The 22706-nt window shown below is 39.6% G+C and overlaps 1 protein-coding gene across 2 annotated transcripts in view; it reads right to left on the bottom strand.

The window, feature by feature from the left end:
- The window catches only part of GABRB3 (gamma-aminobutyric acid type A receptor subunit beta3), a gene marked incomplete at both ends in the record, with an annotated part of 198777 nt that overhangs the window by 33267 nt on the left and 142804 nt on the right, over window positions 1–22706 (bottom strand). For both annotated transcript variants that reach the window (XM_082011454.1, XM_082011455.1), the window contains one exon: window positions 1018–1238. In XM_082011454.1, the coding sequence (XP_081867580.1) occupies window positions 1018–1238 (221 nt within the window). The remainder of the gene's footprint in view (window positions 1–1017; window positions 1239–22706) is intronic.

Genomic DNA, 22706 nt, shown 5'->3' with positions numbered 1-22706 from the left:
AAGTAGAGAGAAAACTTGGAAAACTGAAGGTCAAGTCTTTCAAAAATATGAAAAATTCTACATTGTTCAGAAGAGAACACAGAGCCGGTGTGACCTTGGGATCACTTTCGTTATATATTTTTTGAGGAACTGCTTTGCTCCGTGGATATTCTATAATTGGTTGTAACCCTCCAAAATTTCTCCTGTTCTTATCAGTGACCCTGTGTTTTGTGGTACATAAAACTCTGGGTTCTGGTCTCAGCCCACAGGATGAATCATTGCCTCCAGGCTGTGGCTTGAAGCCAATGCCATCAGATGCTTTCACTGGCAAAGACTTGTTTTGCTGGTATAGTTTAAACCAGTGTAACAAATGGATTAACCTGTGCAAGGAAAGCACCTTTTGATACTACTGAGTCTTCCATTAAGATTTTTGCTAGTGTAAGTATTTTTATTAAGAGAAGGCTTTTTCAGCATTCCGAACCATAAAAGCTGTGGCAGAAAACAAAGAAAACACAGGTCAAGCTTAAAATACGTAGAGAGTAGGATAAGGCCACTTTGTACGTCTGGTTTGAAATATAACACATTGCAATGCTGACCCCTATTTGAAGAAATCACTGAAGGTACCCACAGTCACAGTCTGGACTGTGGCTGGCTCCATTCAACCAGGGATGCTTGCAGCTTTTTCTTTATAGACTATAGACACATCACAAGGCAACATAAGCACCCATGTTCAACCCTACTGCCTGTATTTTGGACAAAATATTCAGGTTTACAATTAATGCATGCCTTTCTGCTTCCTATAGCCACCAGACCTTCCAGATATGGTGACTCTACAGAAACAGATAAAACCTGACTGAAGGCACTTCTGGCAAAATTAAGAAACATTGAGCGTGTCATTTGTTTTCTACAGGCATCTTTCAGAGATACAGGGAAAGTTACATAAAACGCTACCCACTGTTTGTAATAACCTTGTACCAGGAAGCAAATATCAACAATACATAACAACAGTGATGAAATCTTCATCGTGGAAGTACCGACCTGAGGCCGTAAAGCACCGTTCCATCTGGGTGAAGGCGAATCATTCGATTCTTCACGGTAACACCATGCACAAATGATTTCTTGTCATTTAAGAAGTAAGTGTCAGGCACCCAGAGTTGATCTGCCACTCGGTTATCAAGGGTGAGGTTGAGAGGTATGCCAGCATAAGCCAGCCTCTTATCTCTCCAGTATTGTTGAAAATACATAGTCAAAGTGTAATCCTGCCCAGGAAAAAAAAAAAGAGAAGCACATCAGTCAATCATACTTGGTGTAACTAAAAAAGTATTTTTTTTCCCCTGTCACTACCTTATTTTGCTGTTGGTTTAATTTAATTTTAAATATTTTTTGAAAAAAAAAGCTTAATAAAAATATTAAGTATTCCTATCACTTACTAAATAATTCCAGTAATTCAAGTATCACTCTAGTCTAATGAAGAGTTTCAAATCTTAAGAAATTCAGCTATTATTGGTATGTTTTGTCCTGCTCCTCCATTTCTTCCCTTTAGTCCCCCTGACAACTGCCTGAAATTATGATGTTTATGGAATGATAAATGAGTTAATACATAAATACTGCCATCTTCCCCATTTTTAAAACTCAGAGATGAACGGAAAATCGTTCAAAGTATTTTGAAATAGTATGCAAAACTGTATCTGAAAAATAAGCTGCAAAGATGTCTATACATGTGCCTTTGAGTGAGACTGCATCTTGCAGTGGCATAAAGATTTTCTCTTCAACAGGCTACATTGATACTTAGAAGGTAAAGTCCTACTAATGTAAATGTTTGATTTCAAAATTTTGTCAATAAAGATTATGGTGTCTGCTAAGAGTGCAGGTCACTAACATAAGAGCCGAAACATGCATACAGAAGCCTAAAATATCCATTTTAAAATTTTTCATTTCATTTCAGAATTTGCTAACTTGACTTGGTCATGTCATAATAACTGTATATTGAAACATTTCTAAGGTCTTAGACAATAGGCCTCATTCATTAGCTTCATGGTATTATTTTAAAAAAACAAGCAAACATGGGAACATCTTAAAGTTAAGTGACAGCAAAATTTAAAAAAAATAAAACACATGAAATAGCAAAATTTCCTTTGTCTTTTCTTTCCCTCATAACTTTCAAAATGTGGAAGGACATTTTAATTTTTAGAAAGCCTATTTTTATGCATGAAATAAAAAAGGTAGACATCTGAAAAGAATACTTTCTTGTATTATTAATGTTTAACATTAAAATTAATGTTTACAATTACAGAAAACAGTGGTTTTAGGTCTGATAACATTGCCATATTCAACAATGAAAAAAAATGAGATCGTTAAGTACAGGCCATTAAAACTCCGATTTTCAAATTACAGAAGTGCTCTGAATGATAAAACTCTTCATGAAACTCTTCACAAAACACTCAGAAATATATGTGATCTCCAACCACATTTAAATATTTAGCAGCAGGTGTGCAAGCCACAGGATACCTGCATTTGCATCTGGTTCTACAAGATGGTGATACAAAACCCTTCAGGCTTGCTGCTTGTTTGGGAAAAGGATGTTCAGGCTTTCCAAGTATGACTGTTGGGAACAGTCTGTTCTTGTAATGGGTCTTGTGTGGAGACAACCCAACTTCAGGCACTGATCCTGCCCTGCTTTCCTCAAGCCCTACAGCCTTTCCTTGAAATCAAATGAAACTTGAGCATGCCTTCCACACTCGGAGCCTTTGTATTTTTTATTCAGTGATCCATTCTCTTCAATGCAGTAGCTGCTATAGCTTTAAAAAATCAATTTTAATTGCTTAGAAAAATAAAACATTACCAATATCAAGGACAAGCTGTTCCCATTTTAGGAGACCTTTGAAAACAAAAAGGCACAGTGATGGGAGAAAGGAGACCATGTGGAACTGCCTGGAAGGAAGCTCATTCTTCAAAACTCAAATCCGACGCAACTGCTCAGGAGAACATGCTCCAACCTTTTTGTCAGAAGCTTTCTCCAGTGGGACTAATGCTCCCTGCTCATCGCTGAAAGAAGTACATGCTACACTGGGTGCCCTTGCCTCACTCCCATTAGCACGTCAGGAAGACCTCGTCTCTTCTCATGTTCTCTGCAACCAATTTTCTGACACTGATGCATTAGAATGAATATCCTCTACCAGCTCTGTTTCGCCATAATTAAAAATTGTTTCTATTAATGTGCAAAATTTGCTGTGTGCTGGGCTTCTATAATGGTTTGCACATCAATGTCAAGAAATGGGGGACTACAGGATCCATGAACACGTGCACAGTACACCAAAAGCTCACTATGTATAAATGCACAATATATCCGCAAAATAATGCAAAACAGAAATAGAGAGATGGAGTGGCACTGCACAACATTGAAAGAAGTGAACAGGCTAGCCCTAGAACCTAGGAGAAGCAGTACATTTGAGCCGAAGAGAGCTTTAGGCTAGGTGCCTTTTTCCTTTGGCTTGAGATAAAATACATGTTAACAGCTAATGAATGGAGTGATTAACTAGCTAAGTAAAACATACCTAACAACACAAGCAGCAAGTCTGTCATTTTATTTGTTTATTTAACTAATATTTACTATGGCAGGGAACAGCAGCGAAAAAAGTTTACAAATTACAGGCAGAAACAGCAACATCCAGCAAGCATCAAGAATTTGCAGTGTCTTGACTAGAAGACAAACTTACAAAATACATTCTCTAAAGTACAACTTTCATTAGTGCTTTCTCAATTAACCTTCACTTCTTATTTTATCCTAACTTTAAAGAAAAAATCCTATCTATATGTCTGCTAATCTATATGACTGTATTTGCATGAATTGAAAGCAATGATATACTGAAAAGTTATTTTTAAAAAAAGTACATTATTGCATGTGAAATATCAGCTCATTCCCAGTTCTTCGCTTGGTATCTACTAAGGAAAATGCTCACGCAGCATCTTCTGCAATGGCAATATACTATGCAGATGCACTGACATGTCTGCCTAACCCCACTCTCTGCATTTTGAACAACAGACATGGCAGAAACAGAGTGCCCAAGAAAGTATATGTGCCACCACACACCTTGAAAGATCACTGTACGTTTGTGCTCTGCCAGCCTCCCCTGCTTGGAAGACGACAGGATAGAAAGAATTAATATGAAGCATGCTTGTTCACCATCACACTTTTTCTGATAAGCTCAAAGCAAAAAGCAGCAAACTCTTATTAGAACTGCACTGGAACTGCTTGGTTGTGCAAGGAGCGATAAAATGAGCAGGCAAGGCCAGTTCCTTAGGGCAGCTCTATCAAAGTCACCACCAGCAGAAACTAAGCTTATTAAAACCCAGAAGGCTGTCAGCTCTCATTCTTTGATTAGCTAATTTTCTAGGCTTTGTACCCATAAAGGAAGTTTTCCTCTTTTCTATACTCCAGAGGAAAATGCAAAAATGGTTTGAGCATGGACTGGAAAAAATGCACTAGGTATTTGTCAGGTAAAATGAGAAAATGGACTTCTACCCCCAGGAAAGTAGCCTACAAAGTTTATTAAGGGCCACCTTCCTCCAGGAGAGCTTATGATGACTAGCTCTGATATAGAGGTCAAGAGGGTAGATGTCTAAAGCTAGAAGAGATTAATCCCACTACAGCTACTGTATTAGGGTGCTCTTTTATGTCAAACGTGACACAGAGCTGCCAGCTTTAGGAAATTCTAACTACCGCACAGAGCAGCGGACAATTTCCTCGGTGGCAAAGACCTCCATAAATCATTTTTTTTTTCCCCGTACAATACGATGCCACATCCAAGGTCTGCCTTTCCCCTCTACAGTTCCTCATAGTAATAGATGCTTCAGGTCAAGCATGGTGACAAAATCACTCAAAGCATTGACAGAAGGACAAGCACGGTGCTTCTGAAGTACAGGAGAAATGTCCTCAAAATGGGAAAAGCTAGACTGCACAGGCAACATGAGTTTTCATTTGTGTATTCAAAGACCATGGAACGTCCTACAAGGATAAAGAATGGTGACAAGCATCCTTGAGTTTCTAGCACTCCAACGATGCCGTTCTGCAACGATGCCATTAATATAAGGAAATGCACACAGAAAGGTGTGTTGGTGTTTTTTCAACATAGTTTCCCCTGGGGAAAAAAATGAAAGAAAAAACTCAAATAGTAGATAATGTTGGGTAAGGAATTTAGATACAATGGTAGAGAGGCCTGTATCACAACTTAAATAGAGCGTAACATATCTGTATCCTTTGTTTGTACCATCTGTGATTTCAAAACGTCTTAAGCAAGAACTACAGACTCGCAATATTACATGCGCTAACCACATACAAAGAAATTTTAAAGTGTTTTTTCTATTATATTTGTCTCTTCACAGACTGAACATACCATGTAGGAAGCACAACCATGATTCGACTACAAAGCCACTTCAGACAGGCAGAATGTGTTGTAGTGTGCTACTGTACAGTACCTAATGCACTGACTATAGGACTAATGAACGATAAATACTAATATGCTGTGAATAATATAATACTAATATAGTAAAAGCAAATAATAATTTGTTTTCTATTGCTTGTTATATTTTGCTTTTCTCTCCTACACTCAATAAAAAAGAACATTTTTAAAATCTAGTTTTCTCATCAAAATAAAATTAACAGCAGCATAAAATTATAGCAGCAATAATGCTCTAAAATAGACTACCACTGTTTACAGTCTTAGTCTGTTATGTATCAAGGTTGTTAAAGTTTTCCATTAGCTGTAAAAATGTTGTGTTTCTTCAAAATAACTGCTAGATAGAACACTATAATTAATAATTATGGAATACTGTTAATATGGCAGTTATAAAAAATATTCATGCAAGATAAATAAGTATGTTGAAAATTACTGGAAATATTGGAAAAAAATACACCAAAAAACGCTATTCAATTGCATGGGAGGACAGCTTTGTACCTACTTGAAACACAGATTCCTGTCTTAGATTTGCATTTGGATGTAAATTCACGTCCTGGTTTTCTCGACCAGCAGACAAATGTGATTATTACCATCGGCTTTTGGTTTATTTATTTTTGATGAGTAAATGAAGTAAATACTCATTCAGTGGATAAACAGATGTGTTGAAAATCCATGCCTTAAGTCTCCATATAACTTCAAGGTCCCTTCCCTCACCTTCCACATAATTTCAAAAATTAGATACGGCTGCTGTAGTGTAAGGAGCTATTTCTGAGGCATTGATGATTGAGTTACATTCTCCCCAATAAGCCCAAAGTGAGTTGCAACGCCAAACTCATGAATCCTATTCTTTGACAACGTAGCTGTAAATCTGTCCCCCTACTATACACAGAAGAGACCTGAGAAATAGATTCATGCACACATCATTTCACATAGCTAAATATGAATTTAATAAACACGTATTCAGAAAGGCTAACCTTAGAAAGTCAGAATTTACCAGCAATACTATTCAGTTGGGTGAGATTAACATTCAAAACATTTTTCTCAGCATTCAATATTTTCTAAAAGCTTCAGCAACTTTCATACTACAGAAAAATTTTATTAAAGAAAAGATTTACGTTATATTTAATCTGTTGACATTTTGATTTGCCCAATGTCTAAACCATACATTACTTATTTAATTGTCACTGAATGGAGAAAAACATCAAAGTCTATTGCTCTGCAAAGTCTTTTACAAGCAAACAGCCTGATCAGAACCTCTCTGATGTTAGATGCAGTTCAGGAGCAGCCTGAGTGAAGGAGACATGCACACGCACACAGATGCCCCCCCCCTTCCCCCCATGCCACCAAAGCACCTTCTTCTAATATTTCTTGGTCTACCTGCTGTTATAGTAAAGATTCATCTCATCTATAAGATCCTGACTCAGGCTTCTCTCTGACACCACTCAAAAGCCCTGACAGGTTGAAAACATGGCACATATTTTCCAAAGCATGTGGCTAAAATACTCTTCCATTAAGAAAAGGCAATGCTCAAGCAGCTCAGTTACACTGATTTCAGTGTGACCCTCCATACACCCATGTTGTCGTGGTATCCTTTGAACCAAGTTACCATGACTTTTTCCACTTCTACTGAAACACACAAGGATGGTGTTATAATTAGATCTAAGGAAATATTTAGCCTCCAAGAACCCACTTGATGTTACAAAATAAAATTTTCCAAATAAATGTATGATCACATGGGTTCTTCCTGCCCTCCTATACCCTTTAGCACAAGAGTTTCCATCTCCACTGCAACCAATGGTGCCTTCTCCAAAGAGCCCGTCCCCCACTGAGCATCTCTGGGTGCTCTGAGAAGGGTTGCCATACCAACTAGCGCTTGGCTTTCTGCAGGCGAAGGGAGCACAGTTGACATAGCAACTGGCCAAAGCAGCTTCTCCCCAGCTTTTTGGGGACGGGTGGTGGTCACTGCAACAGAAGAGAAGCTTCTCAACAGGAAGGAAGGGAGCAGCTGGGCACCCTTGGTCAGTACAGCCCTACGGCACCTTCCTGCCATGGCCACTGGAGCTTACTCTTCAAAAGCTGGGTGTTGGCTTTCCTCTGTATGTGCTCCTCTGCCCACAACAAACTGACGGGGATGCCTTCCCGCCCTTGGGGTGTCCTCTCATCCAAACTTCAAAGGACACCAGCTGACAAGGAAGCAAGTGCTTCCTTGCTTCCTATCAAGCTTTGGTAGATGAATATGGAGAGAGAAAGAAGAAAGTTCCTGCAAATATTTCAGTTCAGGGACATGAGTCAGGACAATAAGAAGTAGTCTGGGCTATTTAATCCCTGACAGATGGGGATGGGAGGAAGAAGACTTAAATATTCCTTCTCTGATTCAGGGTATCACAGGTATTACAACACCATAGGCTTCTCAGTAACCAGGAGATTCTATTCCCAAAGGACCGATCAAAGAAAAACTAACATACACCTTTGCACATCAAGGGTATCATACTCTCTGATCTGGAGGCAGAAAGCTAGCTAAAAGAAGTATGGTCTTTCACAACACACCTGAAGATCTGTCCAAGGATTGTGTGGCATGTTGCAATCAAAATCCACTTAACAGACAGAACATAAAATTCAACATCTGATGGAGCCCTTCTAAAAAAGAGGAGTAGAAATAGAAATGTCAAATGTTTCGATGCTATACTTGAACACTCTAAAAGAGATCAAGTCAGGAAAAAACACAGAAAATAGCCTTTAAAAAAAAGATTTATAAGAAAGAAAAATAATGCTAGGCTCAGTGAGGCACTGAACTTGCTTCATGAAGCACAAATTTATTTACGTTAGAGCTGACAGGACCTCAAGAAAACAGGTACATTTAATTGCACTAATTGAAATCCTGCTAACAACCTACAGGGAAGGAAAAAAATCAACCTTTATCAGCTGTCAGCTGGTTCCCATGATTGAGGCAGCTGACCTTAGAGAGATGGGAACTGACAACTAATGGATTGTGCCTCCTACACAGTAGCGGGATGTGCCACCAGTGAATTGGAGAAACTAGCTAGTGCCCTAAAATCTTAAAGCTATGGGACCTTTTTTTAATGTTATAAGATACAAACAGAGGCTAAAAATTTGGGATCTACCAGGTACCCATTTTAGAGAATGAAGGACTTCTCAAACTTCTAAATTGGTCTTTCCATAAATATATCAACTTATACGTTTCTTTAGTATTACTTGAATTATCAATAAAAATCTGGAAGGAAAAACAAAACTCAAAGAAAGCCCTGTAAGCTGATATTACTTGTCGTATTTGTTCAGGTCTTCCTATTATTGCATGGATAATTCTTCTAGTGTCTGCAAAGTGTTCTAGGACAGCAGTGATGGAGGTAGTATAAGAGCCTCCACAGCTGGGCATACACATATGTGTTTTAAATACTCTGACCATAAATATATAGCTCCATGCCCCTCTTATTTGCTATGATTAATATCAAAACCTTTCAAAACAACTTTCAGTAAACCTGTATTTCAGACTGAAAAGTCTACAGTCTTTTTGTCACCACAGAATTGCAAAAAGACCTTTCTAAAAGCACTACAGATTTCTACTTGCTGGCTGTGATTATCTGAACGACCAGATATTCTTACAGGAGATCCTGTTCAAGACAAACACTATGAACAAAATGCCCTCTGAGAAAGAGAGTAAGAACACATTGGCTGTCAAGTGCTTTTAAAATGCATAACTTGAAACAGGATACATGTACGCTTCAGTATTGCGGCACATGCCGTTTGGGTGTGCCAGGCCTGGAGAACACCCCCAGACCTCGATGGCCCTGCCCCAGGGCTCCCCACACCCTGCCCATGACCCAGGACCCCACGTCAGCCCCCTGGGGCCGTCACCCTCTGCCCCAGCGACACCGCAGCAGGGCCGGCCTCCAGCTCCCCACAGCCCTGCCCGGCCATGGGCCCTGCCGAGCTGGGCCCACCCGTGGGCCCATGTCCCTGACTGGCTTTAGCCCAGCCCCAGAGAGGTGCCCAGTGCCTGGGGCTGGGGCTGTCCCAGTGCCCCCGCTGCCCTGCTCCTGCCTGGAGGTGGGACGGGCCCTGGCTGCCAGGCCCTGCCCTGCCTCCCTCCACAGGGAGCCTGTGCCACGATGGACATCATGACAGGGTTCAACTGTGGCTCTTTATTTGCAAATAGGCTGTTCATTGCGACCAGGATATTATGTGTTGCTTTTTGAGTAATGAAGTAAACTAGAAGAGATTTCTCTGCAACGGCAGAGAGTCAGAGAGGTGATCAGTGAACTGCCCTGTGCAGCTTATTCCCTTCCCTCCAGACTTACGCTGCCAGCTTCCCTCACTTCACCCTTTCAGTCCATCAGCAATGCTAAATCCAACTTTACATCTTGCAGTAACAAAACTGGCACGCGTGCTAAGTCAAAAGGAAAACAATGCATTTACTAAAAACTCATTACTCTGGGTAGGGTAAACTCATCCCGTGACATGGCTATGCTCGTAAAACTTGGTAAAGCGCAAAATAAACAAATGGGTAAAAAAAGCCAAATGCTGCATCCTAGAGGAAATATTACAAGCATACATGATATTCAACCCCCACACAAACCTCTTGCTGCACAGAGACCTGCGAAAGAAGTGGAAAAGAGCGAGTCCCCTGCCAGTGCCCTTTAAAAAATTAGGATTTTAAAGGGAAATATCTTGCTGGGGGAGCGTCTCCTCTCCTGCACATGATCTGAACACCCTGCAAAGATCTGCTAATAGCTTTTGGAATCAGGGAATCCAAATGTGTCACTGCATAAAGAAAGATGAGGAGGATTTCAAACTGCAACACTGCCCAACTCCTGACGCTGCAAAGAGGATGGTGTAAACAACTGACATGAAACACGTAGTCACAAGTCTTCAAAACTTCCAGTTTTAGCAGCTGGATTTTTTTAAAGCAGAGTTCTCTGACAATAGCAGGCACTCCCTGGGGTTTTTATCTACTTTGGATACTTAGAGCAAAACTGATCCTGTAGTGGATAACGCGTTGGTTACCTTTCCCTTCACGCGAACCTCAAGAGGTTCAACAAGGCCAAGTGCAGGGTCCTGCACCTGGGTCGGGGCAACCCCTGGTATCAGTGCAGGCTGGGGGACTGAGAGCAGCCCTGACGAGATCGACTTGGGGGTACTGGTGGATGAAAACCTGGACATGAGCCAGCAATGTTTGCTCGCAGTCTGGGGATCCAACTGTATCCTGGCCTGCATCGTGGCCAGCAGGTTGAGGGAGGTGATTCTGCCTCTCTGCTCCGCCCTGTTGAGACCCCACGTGGAGTCCTGCGTCCAGCTCTGGGGTGCCCAGCATAAGACCTGTTACAAATGGACCTCTTCTGTCCAGAGGAATGCCACAAAAATGATCAGGAGGCTGAAGCACCCCCGCTTTGAGGAAAGGCTGAGAGAGTTGGGGCTGCTCAGACTGAAGAGAAGGCTCCAGGAAGACCTTATTGCAGCCTTCCAGTACTTAAAGGGGGCCTACAAGAAAGCTGGAGAGGGACTTTTTACAAAGGCATGTAGTGATAGGACAAGGGGTAATGGCTTTAAACTAAAAGAAGGTAGATTTAGATTAGACATAAGGAAGAGATTCTTTGCCATAAAGGTGGCAAGACACTGGAACAGGTTGTCCAAAGAAGTTGTGGATGCCCCATCCCTGGAAGTGTTCAAGGCCAGGATGGATGAGGCTTTGAGCAACCTGGTCCAGTGGACAGTATCCCTGCCCATGGCAGGGGGGGTGGAACTAGATGATTTTTAAGGTCTCTTCCAACCCAAACCATTTTGTGATTCTATGGTTCTATGATCTAAATACAGTAACAATACTTTCCTCATGGCTGTTGTGGGCTATTTTCAAACATCAACACGCACATGCAATACAAGATACCTGCAAAGATGAAAAACTGTGAATGTATTCTGCTGTATGTTTTCTTCAAGTAATTGAATGTAGAAGGGGCTAATTGTGTATTGTGACATTTCTCCTTGTATGGTACCAGCTGGAAGGACAGAAGGTAAATATTTTTATTTCCTCCAAAATTTGGTGAAAACTTTAAGAACCTAAAACTCAGTTTATACACCTCCCTCAGACAAAGAGTTTTTCCCTCCCTAGACAGTTACTCTGCTGTATGTAATGCTTCTCCTGCAGCAAAATTACTCACATAAACCTGTGCTAGGTAGACACACTGATTTCAGAGGCACTCCTCGAATTCAGAAGACACAGGCCAGTTATCTAAATAATTGGAGTCTTCCCTACCACAGGTACAGCCTGTAACCACTGCTCAAGTACTTACCTAATTCATCTACTATTTGCAAATCCCTCAGAAGCAGCAAAGTGCATTTAAGAGGCAAGAAATCACCTTCCCCACCTGGCCTTTGGGCAAACAAAATGTGTCTGAGTAAAGGAGCATGAGCAAGGTACATTATATACCATTGCTTTCAGCCAGAGATTAGTATTCTGCAGAGCATCTCAGTTATGATCATCAGATGGCCTCCTCAAATATGAAAATTATACCCTTGATCATCTACCTCTGCTCTTGCTCTGGCAGTGCTTTTTCATGCTGGCTGGAGAATCAGTCTTTCAGACAATGGCATAGAGATGAAGGGTTTAGATTCATCAGGAACTGGACAAACTTTGTACAAAGTCCTTATGGCAAAAATAGGAATCAGGTAAAGATGCTGGGACTCAGAACGAGGAAGGTTACTGGAGAAGGGGATTGAATTAAAGACTATAGGAAAGCCAACAGGTGTAGAAGAAAATCTGGCTTGGGGGACGAATCATAGAGAGGTAAAATTATAAAAGCTTTATATCCTTGAGAAAAATATAAGACAAAAGCTGGTACAAATAATTTAGGACACAAGTTAAGCTTACCTGCACCCAAAAATACCATTTAAAGATAGCATAGAAAAATAAGCAACCAGATCAAATGCATACATGCTACTATTGAGATGCTGATAAAGGAACTAGGATACCTAGTTTTAAGTGAGAATATTGACCTAATAGGAGCATCAGAGACTCGATGGAAGGAAAGCAGTCAGTGGAAACCTGTAATGCAAAACAAACTACATAGACAAGAAAAAGAAGGATGTAGCGTATGTTAAAGAAAGCTTTGCATCAGATAGTTAACTGTACTTAATGTTAGACATTATCTCTATGGATTAATATTCCAGGCCTACATAAGTATTAGGAATAAGTTGTCGCTGTCTAATCAGGATGACAGCGGTGTCAGTGAGCTGCGAAGAGAGATTTAAGAGACAGCAAAAAAACAAATTAGTAATCAGAAACTTCAATCACCCCCACGTAGACTGGGTAAATATCAGGTTGAGGTGCGATGCAGAGAATAAATGACACCACAAATGACTTGATTCATGGAGGAGCTTTTGGTGAAAGCTGAAACAAGGCAAGACACTCTTGACTTGGTTCTGAGCAATGGGCAAATCATGGGTCAAAACCCTGTGACAGAACAACTGCTGTATAACCCTGATGAGAAACCAACTTTTAAAACTGAAAAAAGTCTAAATGACATAAAGATAGTATTTAATTTCAAAAAGTAAATTGTATAAAAATGAGGCAGCTAGTTTCTAAGTTGGAGAAGAGAGTGTTTATAGTCATCATAATATGAACTTCTGTATATCAAAAATAACTGTTGAGTAACAAACAAACAAAACCCAGAATATTTAAAATTTTGGGTAAAGAATTTTATTAGAACTAAAAAGAGATACTTCAAAAATAAGAAGTCACATCCAAAGGAGAAAAAATAGATATTCTAGAGAATCATAGAAAAGCAATCCAGAAACACATAAACAATAATTTGCTAAAGACATAAACACCTACTATAAATCACCAAATGGTCTTAAAGAAGGCCTCGTAGAACAAGAAGTATGTCCTGCCATGGATTATGACCAGATAAAAGACAAGAAACAAACAATAGAGCCTAGCAGTCAGTTTTCACAACAGCGGGACTTCACTTGCACACCTGAATGAGGATCTGTGCAGGACTCCATTCTGGTCATCATCTTCATGAATGGCATAGAAGGGCATGAACATTAAGGTGCTTATATTCGCTACAACATTTCCCAGAATAATAAAAGCGAAAGATGTGAGTGTGAGGAAGTGCAGAGGGACAGACACATTCTGAATGCCCAAGGGATAAAACAGACAAAATTCAATGTCGATGCACATGCATATGGGGAAAAACCAATCCTAACTATGGACCAAGTGGTAGGTTCTGAGCTAAGTATGACCACTCAGGAAAAAAAAAAGGTTGTGGTATTAATCAGCAGTTTTATGAATAATAGGTTCAGTATTCTGTTACGTCAAAATGAGAAAACAGAATGTTAAGACTGTTTGGAAAAGAAATAGAAAAAAGGAAAAATCATTGCACTGCATCATTTTAAAGTCTACTTACCTACTGAACTGCTTGCAGGTCTGGTCCCTGTCGCTAACAGGACAGAGCATAACAAGGAACCAGGAACTGCAGCAAGGGGAATGAAAGGCACTCCTCCCATATCAAGACAGACTAAACAGGCAAGGACTTTTCTGCCCAGAAACGAAGCAACTAAGAGATATATTGCAGACATCTCCAATAACTTTGTGGAGGAGGCAAACAGCTATTCACAGCTTCTCACTTGCAAGAAACAGAGCAGCAAAAGAAATTATCAGATGTCAGGCTCAAAACAAATAAAAGGATACTCTATTTTCATGCATATGTGTATGGATGTACACTTTTAAACTGGGCAGTTCTTACCCGTTGCTTGACACCAAAAATACACAGAGGTCCCAGGAAGTCCCTGAGCAGTTTCATAGTTTGATGCTGGGAGAATACCAAAGAATATCAATACCACAATTTAGTCTCATCCTACTTTTATACTCTTCCTGAGCCTTCACCATTGCCTACAGTTGGAAACAGCATACCAAGAAAGGACTTCTGGTCTAACTTCATAACGCCATTCTCATATCCTTATCTTCTTGGAGTGTGCTATTAAGTCATTTAGGACTCTGCTGCATTATCATGAGCTGATGTGCTTGTCCTGTGATGTTAATAAGCATTGCGCTGGGGCTGACAACTTAGTTTTCCAGTGGGAATGGAAGTAGAAGTTGTGACCTGGAACACTTACACAATTCATTTTTTGTTCAACTGCATATGAAGATAATTCTGTACATGAGATTTTTGCAAATAGCATAAATATGCCAATGTAGAATATTTAACTGCCTGTCGAAGTTCAGAAATTATTGTAGAGTCCCTTCTTTAATGATGTTGAGTGATAGTTATGTTCACTTTAATTTGTCTAGCATCTGCTCCTGGCAAATGTAAGCAGATGTGTCTAATTATTACCTTTCGATACTTGTATATGCATAGCATGAATAAGAACATGAAAAAATTAGATTTTTGTGAAGTAGAGGTAAAATGCCTTTTTAAGCAAACGACATGGCAATGAATCAGAGAGATAGCTAAAATATCTATTTTATAGTTGGGAAGTTAGAAAATAAACACGAGACACATTATTCCAAGTGAAAATAATGTTTGAAGATGATAGATATATTTAGCCTATGTGAAATTTAAATTAGTTTGGCGCTCAAAGTCAGAACGGTGTTCTTTCCAATTTATGTTGATTGATAAGGATAATATTCTTGACCTTATTTTCCAACTGCAACATCATTAATATTTCAGTGTTTTTTACATGGTGAAAGATTTTTAAATTGGTTAAAACCCCAGCTCAAGTGGTGCGTTTACCCTTTTTAACACAACACAATTACACAGGTCTGGTCTACGTCAGGAGACAGAAGTTTATAAATCCCCTGTGGAAAGATAAGATTCTCCACTAAGTTATGTCTGTCTCCTCAAATTGGGACCTCCAATCCCACAGCCCCTCATGCAGCCTCTCCACCACTCTCACCTACGTCTCTAGCCCAGGGTTTTGGGTCAGTTGTTGACAGCACTGCTCTTGGACTTGCTGCTGAGAGACAAATTGCTACCACCCAGCTGGCTGCCAACAGGCAAGCCTGCAGGCGGGCAACACCATTTGCCTGACATGCAAGGTCTCGTCGCCGTGCAAGGGAATAGCTGCCGGCTTCACGTCCGTGCTTCTGACAGACCGCTGTCTGCCTTGTCCCTGGCGAGGCTGCTGCTCCGCACGGCAGCACGCTGGGAGTCTCTGGACTCTTTGGGGTTATAAAATGTAGCGCAGAAAGAGGGCTTGATGGGTTTCTAGCATGATTTGGTTGGAAAAAACTGAACTCTTGACAACTGTTGCAAGAGAAAAATAATCTCAAACAAATCAAGAAGTCGCACTCTTCACACCAAGTGCAAAGTGGTTAGGTTACACGTCTCATGCACAGAGCATGGATAGTGCCGATAAAGAAAGAAACATTTGACTGTAAAATATCTAATCAAACTACAGATAAATTCTGATATAGATACATAGACATAGACATATATAGATCTAGATATAGATATATATATAGACATATATATAGATATAGATATAGATAGATAGATCAGTGGACAAGCTAAAAATAATTATTCATCCACCTTAGTGTGCTATGGTCAATTTTGATTTGGTTCCTATTTATGCACTTCTTCTACACAATTAGCTAGTTTCTCTGATGACTATAATGTATCTTTTTCTAATTGCAATTATCAGCTACTAGCAGAAACAGAATTACTAAATCCTTAATTATATAAAATGACAAAAAGTAGACTGTATCTCAAACTCAGAAATGAAACATATGAGCAATTTGTACTTCAGGATATAGCCTAGTTTTACATTGTCTCTTTCACGTTTGTCCAGGTTCACCTGACAAAGACTTTGTTCCTATATGACCAGCTTTTCTACATGGTCCTGAATCCAGCAGCTCGCCTTCAGAGTAGAAGCTGCTGGATGCTGAACACATTAAAACATCTGATGGTATACTGGGAAAAAAGCTCTTGGAAATCTGGTCATAATGATGGAAATGAATGCATTTGAAAAACATGGTTGATTGGTTATCTTTTACAACTAACTGTAACAAATGCGTTTATACTGATAAAAGAATTGACTTTTTTTTTAATTCAGACCCTGTTCCCCAGCAGGGTGATTTATTTTATGCTTAGAAAAGGCCTTTGCTAGAATTATTGATGTATGTGTTATTATTAGAATAACATGACATGGTAGAAATACTCCAAATGGATTCATAAAGTGTGTCCCTGATAATACAATAACTAAATACAAATATAAAGAATTTATCTTTCCTATCAGATACACATATTATATGTGCATTTGTATGCGTAGGCACGCAGGCTTTAAATCTTGGTTCCGTACTACCGTACATGAGAGAAACATTGTGTCTTCATGTCACACTAACTCCTATTTCCAGTAACACAGATACCCTACCTAGGCTTGAAAAAGCTACTGGTTTATGTTTAATATTACCATTTCAAAAAAGTAATTCGCTGATCATTCACAAGCCGTCTGAAATAGATGAAGAGTCACTGCTTGGAGCTATTGTTGCAAAACCTTTACCTGAGGCTATGAATTTTAGAAGGCTAATTTAATTAAAATTTGTTTTCAAAACATCAGTAGGTGATGCTGCTTTTTTAGAGTACAAGAATTTATTATACCTACTTTGTGTTTTCAGAACTGCTTGAGCTTCCTTTGCAGGAATATTCTTCAAATGACTACGAAATGTACTATCATTTGCGTGTTTCCAGTAATGACAAATGCAAATTCTATTGAAACCTGTACGAAGTTAGCCCCTGACTTTTATAAAGCTAGAATTTCATCGACTGTCATATGTTTGGGACACACTGCAGTTACTCCTACTTAGACTGAAAGGTCTCCTTTCAGTCAAAGATGATGAAGCAGTCTGAAATTGGGGAACACCGAGTTGGAAAGTCATACGCCCAGAACTAAGAACGACAACAACCTCGCTCATCAGCAGGTAGGAAGTGTGGAAGATGAAGCTGGGTATTTTGGGTAGTTGCGAGAGTGCTATGAGTTACCGGTGAAATGCATATGTGAAAGATGCTATTGTGATCCCAGCAGGCACCAGGCGATGGAAGCAGAGGGGCCACTGCACAAGGTATAAGCTAAAATTTCAGCTAAAATACACTGTGAAGTTCTGGACACCTCTCCTCAAAAAGTAAACTGGAAGAGTTATAGAGAAGGGTTAATAAAAGTCCAGGGGAAGAGAGAACCTCTTTTCTGAATAAAACACTGGTTTGTTTACCTCAGCGACATGAAAAATGAAGCGTATTATGACGCTCTCCCTGCCCCACACACACTGATTTATTTCAAACTCAGCAACAGGAGGTGGAGGGAACATATGCATCTACGTCTTAGCACAACACACAGTCAGGACACATCTGGCTTGTTTACCTTGATCCTAGGGAAGGAAACACTTCATGTTCAGATGCAATCTAAGACAGTTCACAATTGATTGCCTGAAGAACCACCCAGCCGCAGTTGATCATTTGACATTAAATTTTCACAGAAAGTCCTAAAATAAACTCCAATTTATGTAAAAAAGTAGGCAACGGGTAGGCTCCTGAATTACTGATGATCTTAAACTCCTTACCAAAGCTCTCATCAAATAAATTGTTCAAATTTTAATGGGAATTAATCAGAATAAATCAAACAGAATTTTTCTGATTTATTAGAAGAAATATATTAATTATGTTTACAGGTATCAGTTGCCTAGTTAATGTTGATCTAATTCACTGGTTGCTGTCATTGATTGTCACTAATCAAAGATTCAAAGTGTTTACTATAGATCATATGTAGTATTAAAAACAGAAAGTCTGAGCTAAACCTGAAGCTGTGGGACCTGTCCAAGTACACTTAGGGCTAAAGCCACAAAGCTATTTACGTATCTCAATCCTATTCAAGTGTGTACCTCACACACATGTCAGCATGCATTTGGAAACCGAAACATGGGCCTCAAGAGCGTGTGAAACCATGTGCATGGAGTCTAATGATACCGGAGGGATGACAGTGACAAGCTGCACCTCGGCAGCGTGTGGAGATGCCCGATGCCATCTGCTGAAGGGCTGACTCACCAAAAAGCGATGCAGAGGCCCAGGAGCCTAGGAAAGGGAGACAAAATCCTGCTTTGAGGGTGAAGGTTGAGTGGCGTGATGGGTCAGGAAATAGGAACTGGAGACCTCTGTGCTTTTATGATTTGGACTTTGGAGTTTCCCAGGAGTGGACTGATGCCCCAGTACCAGGATCCCAGTGTGACTGATACACAGGGAAGAGCTCACGAGACAGGCTGATGAAGAAGGAAGACACAAAGCAGAGGTAAAGCAGAGCTTTGGCACCCTGACACTTGGCAAAACCAGGGTGTAAGTTACAGCCCAGGTATACGCAGTTGCTGCTTTCAGACTGTTTCTACATCATCACATTAGCATTATCACACTTCTATTTTAAATATGCTTATTCTTGCATTCAAGGATTATGTTCAATTCTGACTGAACGGAAGCATTAAAAAGAGAAGATATTGATGAAAACCTGCAACAACAGTGACAGCGTGCAGTTTACATGTAACTACAGTTACTATTGTACCTAGACAGGATGAGAGCATATTCAAAGCTTTAATGCACCAGACCTATGGCATGTCCATGCCCGAATAAGCATTCTCTAGAACAGAATCAAAGTAGAAGAGCTGCACATTTTAAAATACTTCTGTTGTGTGATTCAGATTCTGGACTGAGCTCAGACAGATTATTTACAAATAATGGGCCAGATTCAGCTAACGTGATGCTATTAGAACTCTACAGGTTCTGATGGGGTTGTACTCCTGTAAAGGACATGTACGTTTCTCCCAGTAAACAACAAAATAATGATTTGTGTAGAATGCTGTGATGCAAGACCAAATACAACCCAGAATTAAACATGTATGCTTCCCGCCTTTCAGGGCTAACACTGTCTTTTTCTGTTGGTTTCTGCCTTCTAGATCTTTCTTTCTCCTTCTGTAAACTGAGTTTGTGCTCAGGCAAATTCTTCATTTATTGATTTTTTTTTTAGTATTTCACCTAGAGTCATCCATTATATGGTCTACACCCCTGGAGCTTTATCCTCTTTGCCATATTTTTGTTTCTGACTATATCTAATTTGGTCTGTGCTTTTAAATGCATTCCTCCTTCCACAGAAATCATATTTCTTCTTATAAATGTATTCCCCCATACTTGTTTCTGCCACTATGCGCTTTTTAGATTACACTTGTTGTTACAGTACTATCAGACCAGAGCAACAGATTCCTCCTTATTTCTCTGCTGTGGATTTAGTCTGAATGTGCACAGACGTAACAGTGCAGAAACTGAAACAGAGTATTTTAAGGTGTTGGAATCAATCTCTTTCCACAAGCCATCACTTGCATTTATGTGAATGTCTTTTAGTAAGTATTTATCTCCCTTATAAAAGTGATGTGAATAACAAACAGTCATGCAGTTCTGCAGGGCTGGTCTTGGGAACTTTGCTGGTTGCTGTGTATTGGCTCTTGCCTTGCTTCTGTGCATCAACTGTGTTTGTTTATTCACTGTTAGATGCAACCAGTTTAAACCTCACTGATCTAAACCTCTCCAAGCCCCACAGGCACTAAATACAACTCCCTGCCTTGGAAAAAATACAGGTCATTAAAGCCACCTAAAAACTGACAATTTTATCAATATGCTCAGGTTTTTACGTATGAGCTGAGCCACCCGGGCTCAAACTTACCAGGCCCATAAATTCAACAGACAGAAGGAAGAGGAAAGCTGAAAGACTTCCAAAGTTCAGGCAAAAGTACTCTGCATTTTATCCTAAGATTCACATGCAGGTTAAAAAAGGTAACGTTGGCTACTGATCCCTCTCCTTCTGGCAGCTTCCACAGGCTGATACTGCTGTGTGTTTTAATGTTGCACTACAGAACAAAAGGAATTCACAGGAGAGACAGTTCATTCAGGATAGATAACTACCTGGATAGATATACATACAGCACTAAGGAAATGTCACGTAGTCATTTGGAGACTTTTCTTTGAATTACATAGATTTTAAATCAGTTCCAGAAAAGTATAACTGTTGAGAGTAACTAAAATATTCATTAGCAAGGAGTGAATCACAGTAGATTACAACCAAACTAATCTGATGCAGTCACTGTAGTTCCTTATTTGTTTCCATCGTAAACAATATATATCACAACTTTCCCAGGATGCTCAAACTTCCTTCACATGGATTAGCCAAACTATTTCTAAGAAATTTTTAAAACTCCTTTCTCAAAATAATTTTTAGAAATTTCTGTTCTGAATATTGCATCTTTACTGAGCATTTTATTCTTTCACTCCTACGTTGCATCTTTACTGAGAATCTTCTTCTTTTACTCTTCATATTCAGAAAAAAAAAAGTTGATAGGCTTTACTCAAAACCTACTCTTTAAACACAATACTTAAAAAAACATTCTGGAGTGTACACACAGTTCCCCTTCACTGATCACTTTAACTGTGACGTTTTTATCAGAAAATCTGAATCAGAAAATCCCCAGCAATCTTGGTCCAACAACATTGTTCGTATTCTTTAAGTTTTTAAACTACTAAGTAACATTCAAAGTTCTTTGCTGTTTTCTGCCTGAGAAGTAAACTGGAACAATCACAAAACCATACAACTTCAGCCCTAACGTTTGTTTAGACATGCAGCGCAGTCGTTACTAGCACCTCCAACCATACTGACCAAACCCCATTCATTTCTGTAGCTATCACTCCACAAGAAGAAACAGCTTTGCAGAAAGCACTACAACCCAGTCTTACCCCTTTGTCCGTGTATGATTTAGTTACGGCGCAGAAACAATACACGCAGCAGAGATGGAAACGATTTGGAAATACAAATGCTCTGTTGCAATGAAGTCAGACTGGCTTGAGGAGTCGTGCTCTCCCTCATTTGGCTATAAAATAAGTAAATATTTTCATTATCTATTACCATCACATGATACAGTGTCACTAGCTGATTTTAAACCAGTATAAATAAAAGGAACACAGAATGACACACATACGCAACCGAGACTGACACTGAAAATATTTATCTGTCATATGCCTTTACTGAAGCCAGAGGAAAAAAAAACCCAAACCCTAACACACTAACCCTAAGAAGCCTGGCAAGTGCTTCAGTCCAAAGCAGATACAAAACTTGCGCAGGCACGCTTTCACCAGAGAACCCAGGGTCCCAATGACAGAATGGAAAGAGCCGAAATGCCAGGAGGACAGCCCCTTACACATGATTCAGCTCAGCAAGAAAAGCTACGCATCATACCAGTGTCCGAGGACAGCTGGAAAATGCAGATGCCAGAGATGTAGTTTAATTATAAAGATATAGATGAAAGGAAGAAAGGACCAGAGCGAAAATGCACCACCCATGAGGAAAACGCTGCATGTGCAGCCCTGGGAGAAAGCCAAGACCCATGGAGGGTGAGTTTGGGTAGAATGCTTGTAGCAATGACCAACTTATTTCTGAACACAAGGGAGATTCCTCCTGTTTATGCACAGTGCGACCAGGAGAAGAGGACTTTGCATCTATTTTTTACCTTTTGTATTTCCTTTGAAAATAAACACAACTGGACCGAACAGCACCAAACTCATTCATTTCCCTTTGTCACCAAAAAGGTAACAAGACCTTTTATGTTCTCAAACTGCGTGACCTGTGTGACAGTAAATATCCACAGGTGCTGTTACAGTTTTAATGATTAATTAATGAATATTCACAAAAATAATTTCATTATTTAGTATTTACAAAATTGATTCTGTCTGGAATATGTATTATGAAGCTCAAGATGAATGGAACAGATGAAAAATAACATGCTCAAAGGCTGTTTATATATTAATGTATTTTAATATGCCTGAAATATTTTTTAGTAAAACCTTTATTTTTCACTTCATTTTTTTAGATTTAAGCCTTCTTGAAGTAGAAGTAGTGGATGCAGACAGTGTTAATTTATACTTATAACATAAAAAAAAAGGGTAAACAAATGAGTTCCCAATTGCCTGTGTATTGAACTCAAGGGCTGAATCAGCTCATTCCTAGGGCTGCGCTACCCTTTCAGCATTTCTAGTTCAGGAAAACATCAGCCCATAACTAACTAGAGTGTGTGGTTAAAATCCAAGATTTGCTCATTTCTTGCCCATACAAGATTTTATTATTATTACCTTTAGAAATAAAATTAATTTTAAAAGGAAGTTGTCTGCTTAGAAATAGCAAGCCTCTTCAGCTTAATGCATTTGCTGGGGGTAGCAGGTGAAAACACCTCTTTCTTTCAGAATC

Source organism: Phaethon aethereus, assembly GCF_964289735.1.
Source record: "Phaethon aethereus genome assembly, chromosome: 1".
Lineage (NCBI taxonomy): Eukaryota > Metazoa > Chordata > Aves > Phaethontiformes > Phaethontidae > Phaethon > Phaethon aethereus.
Note: the sequence above shows the minus strand (reverse complement) of the source record. Positions and strands in the feature narration are given on the sequence as shown.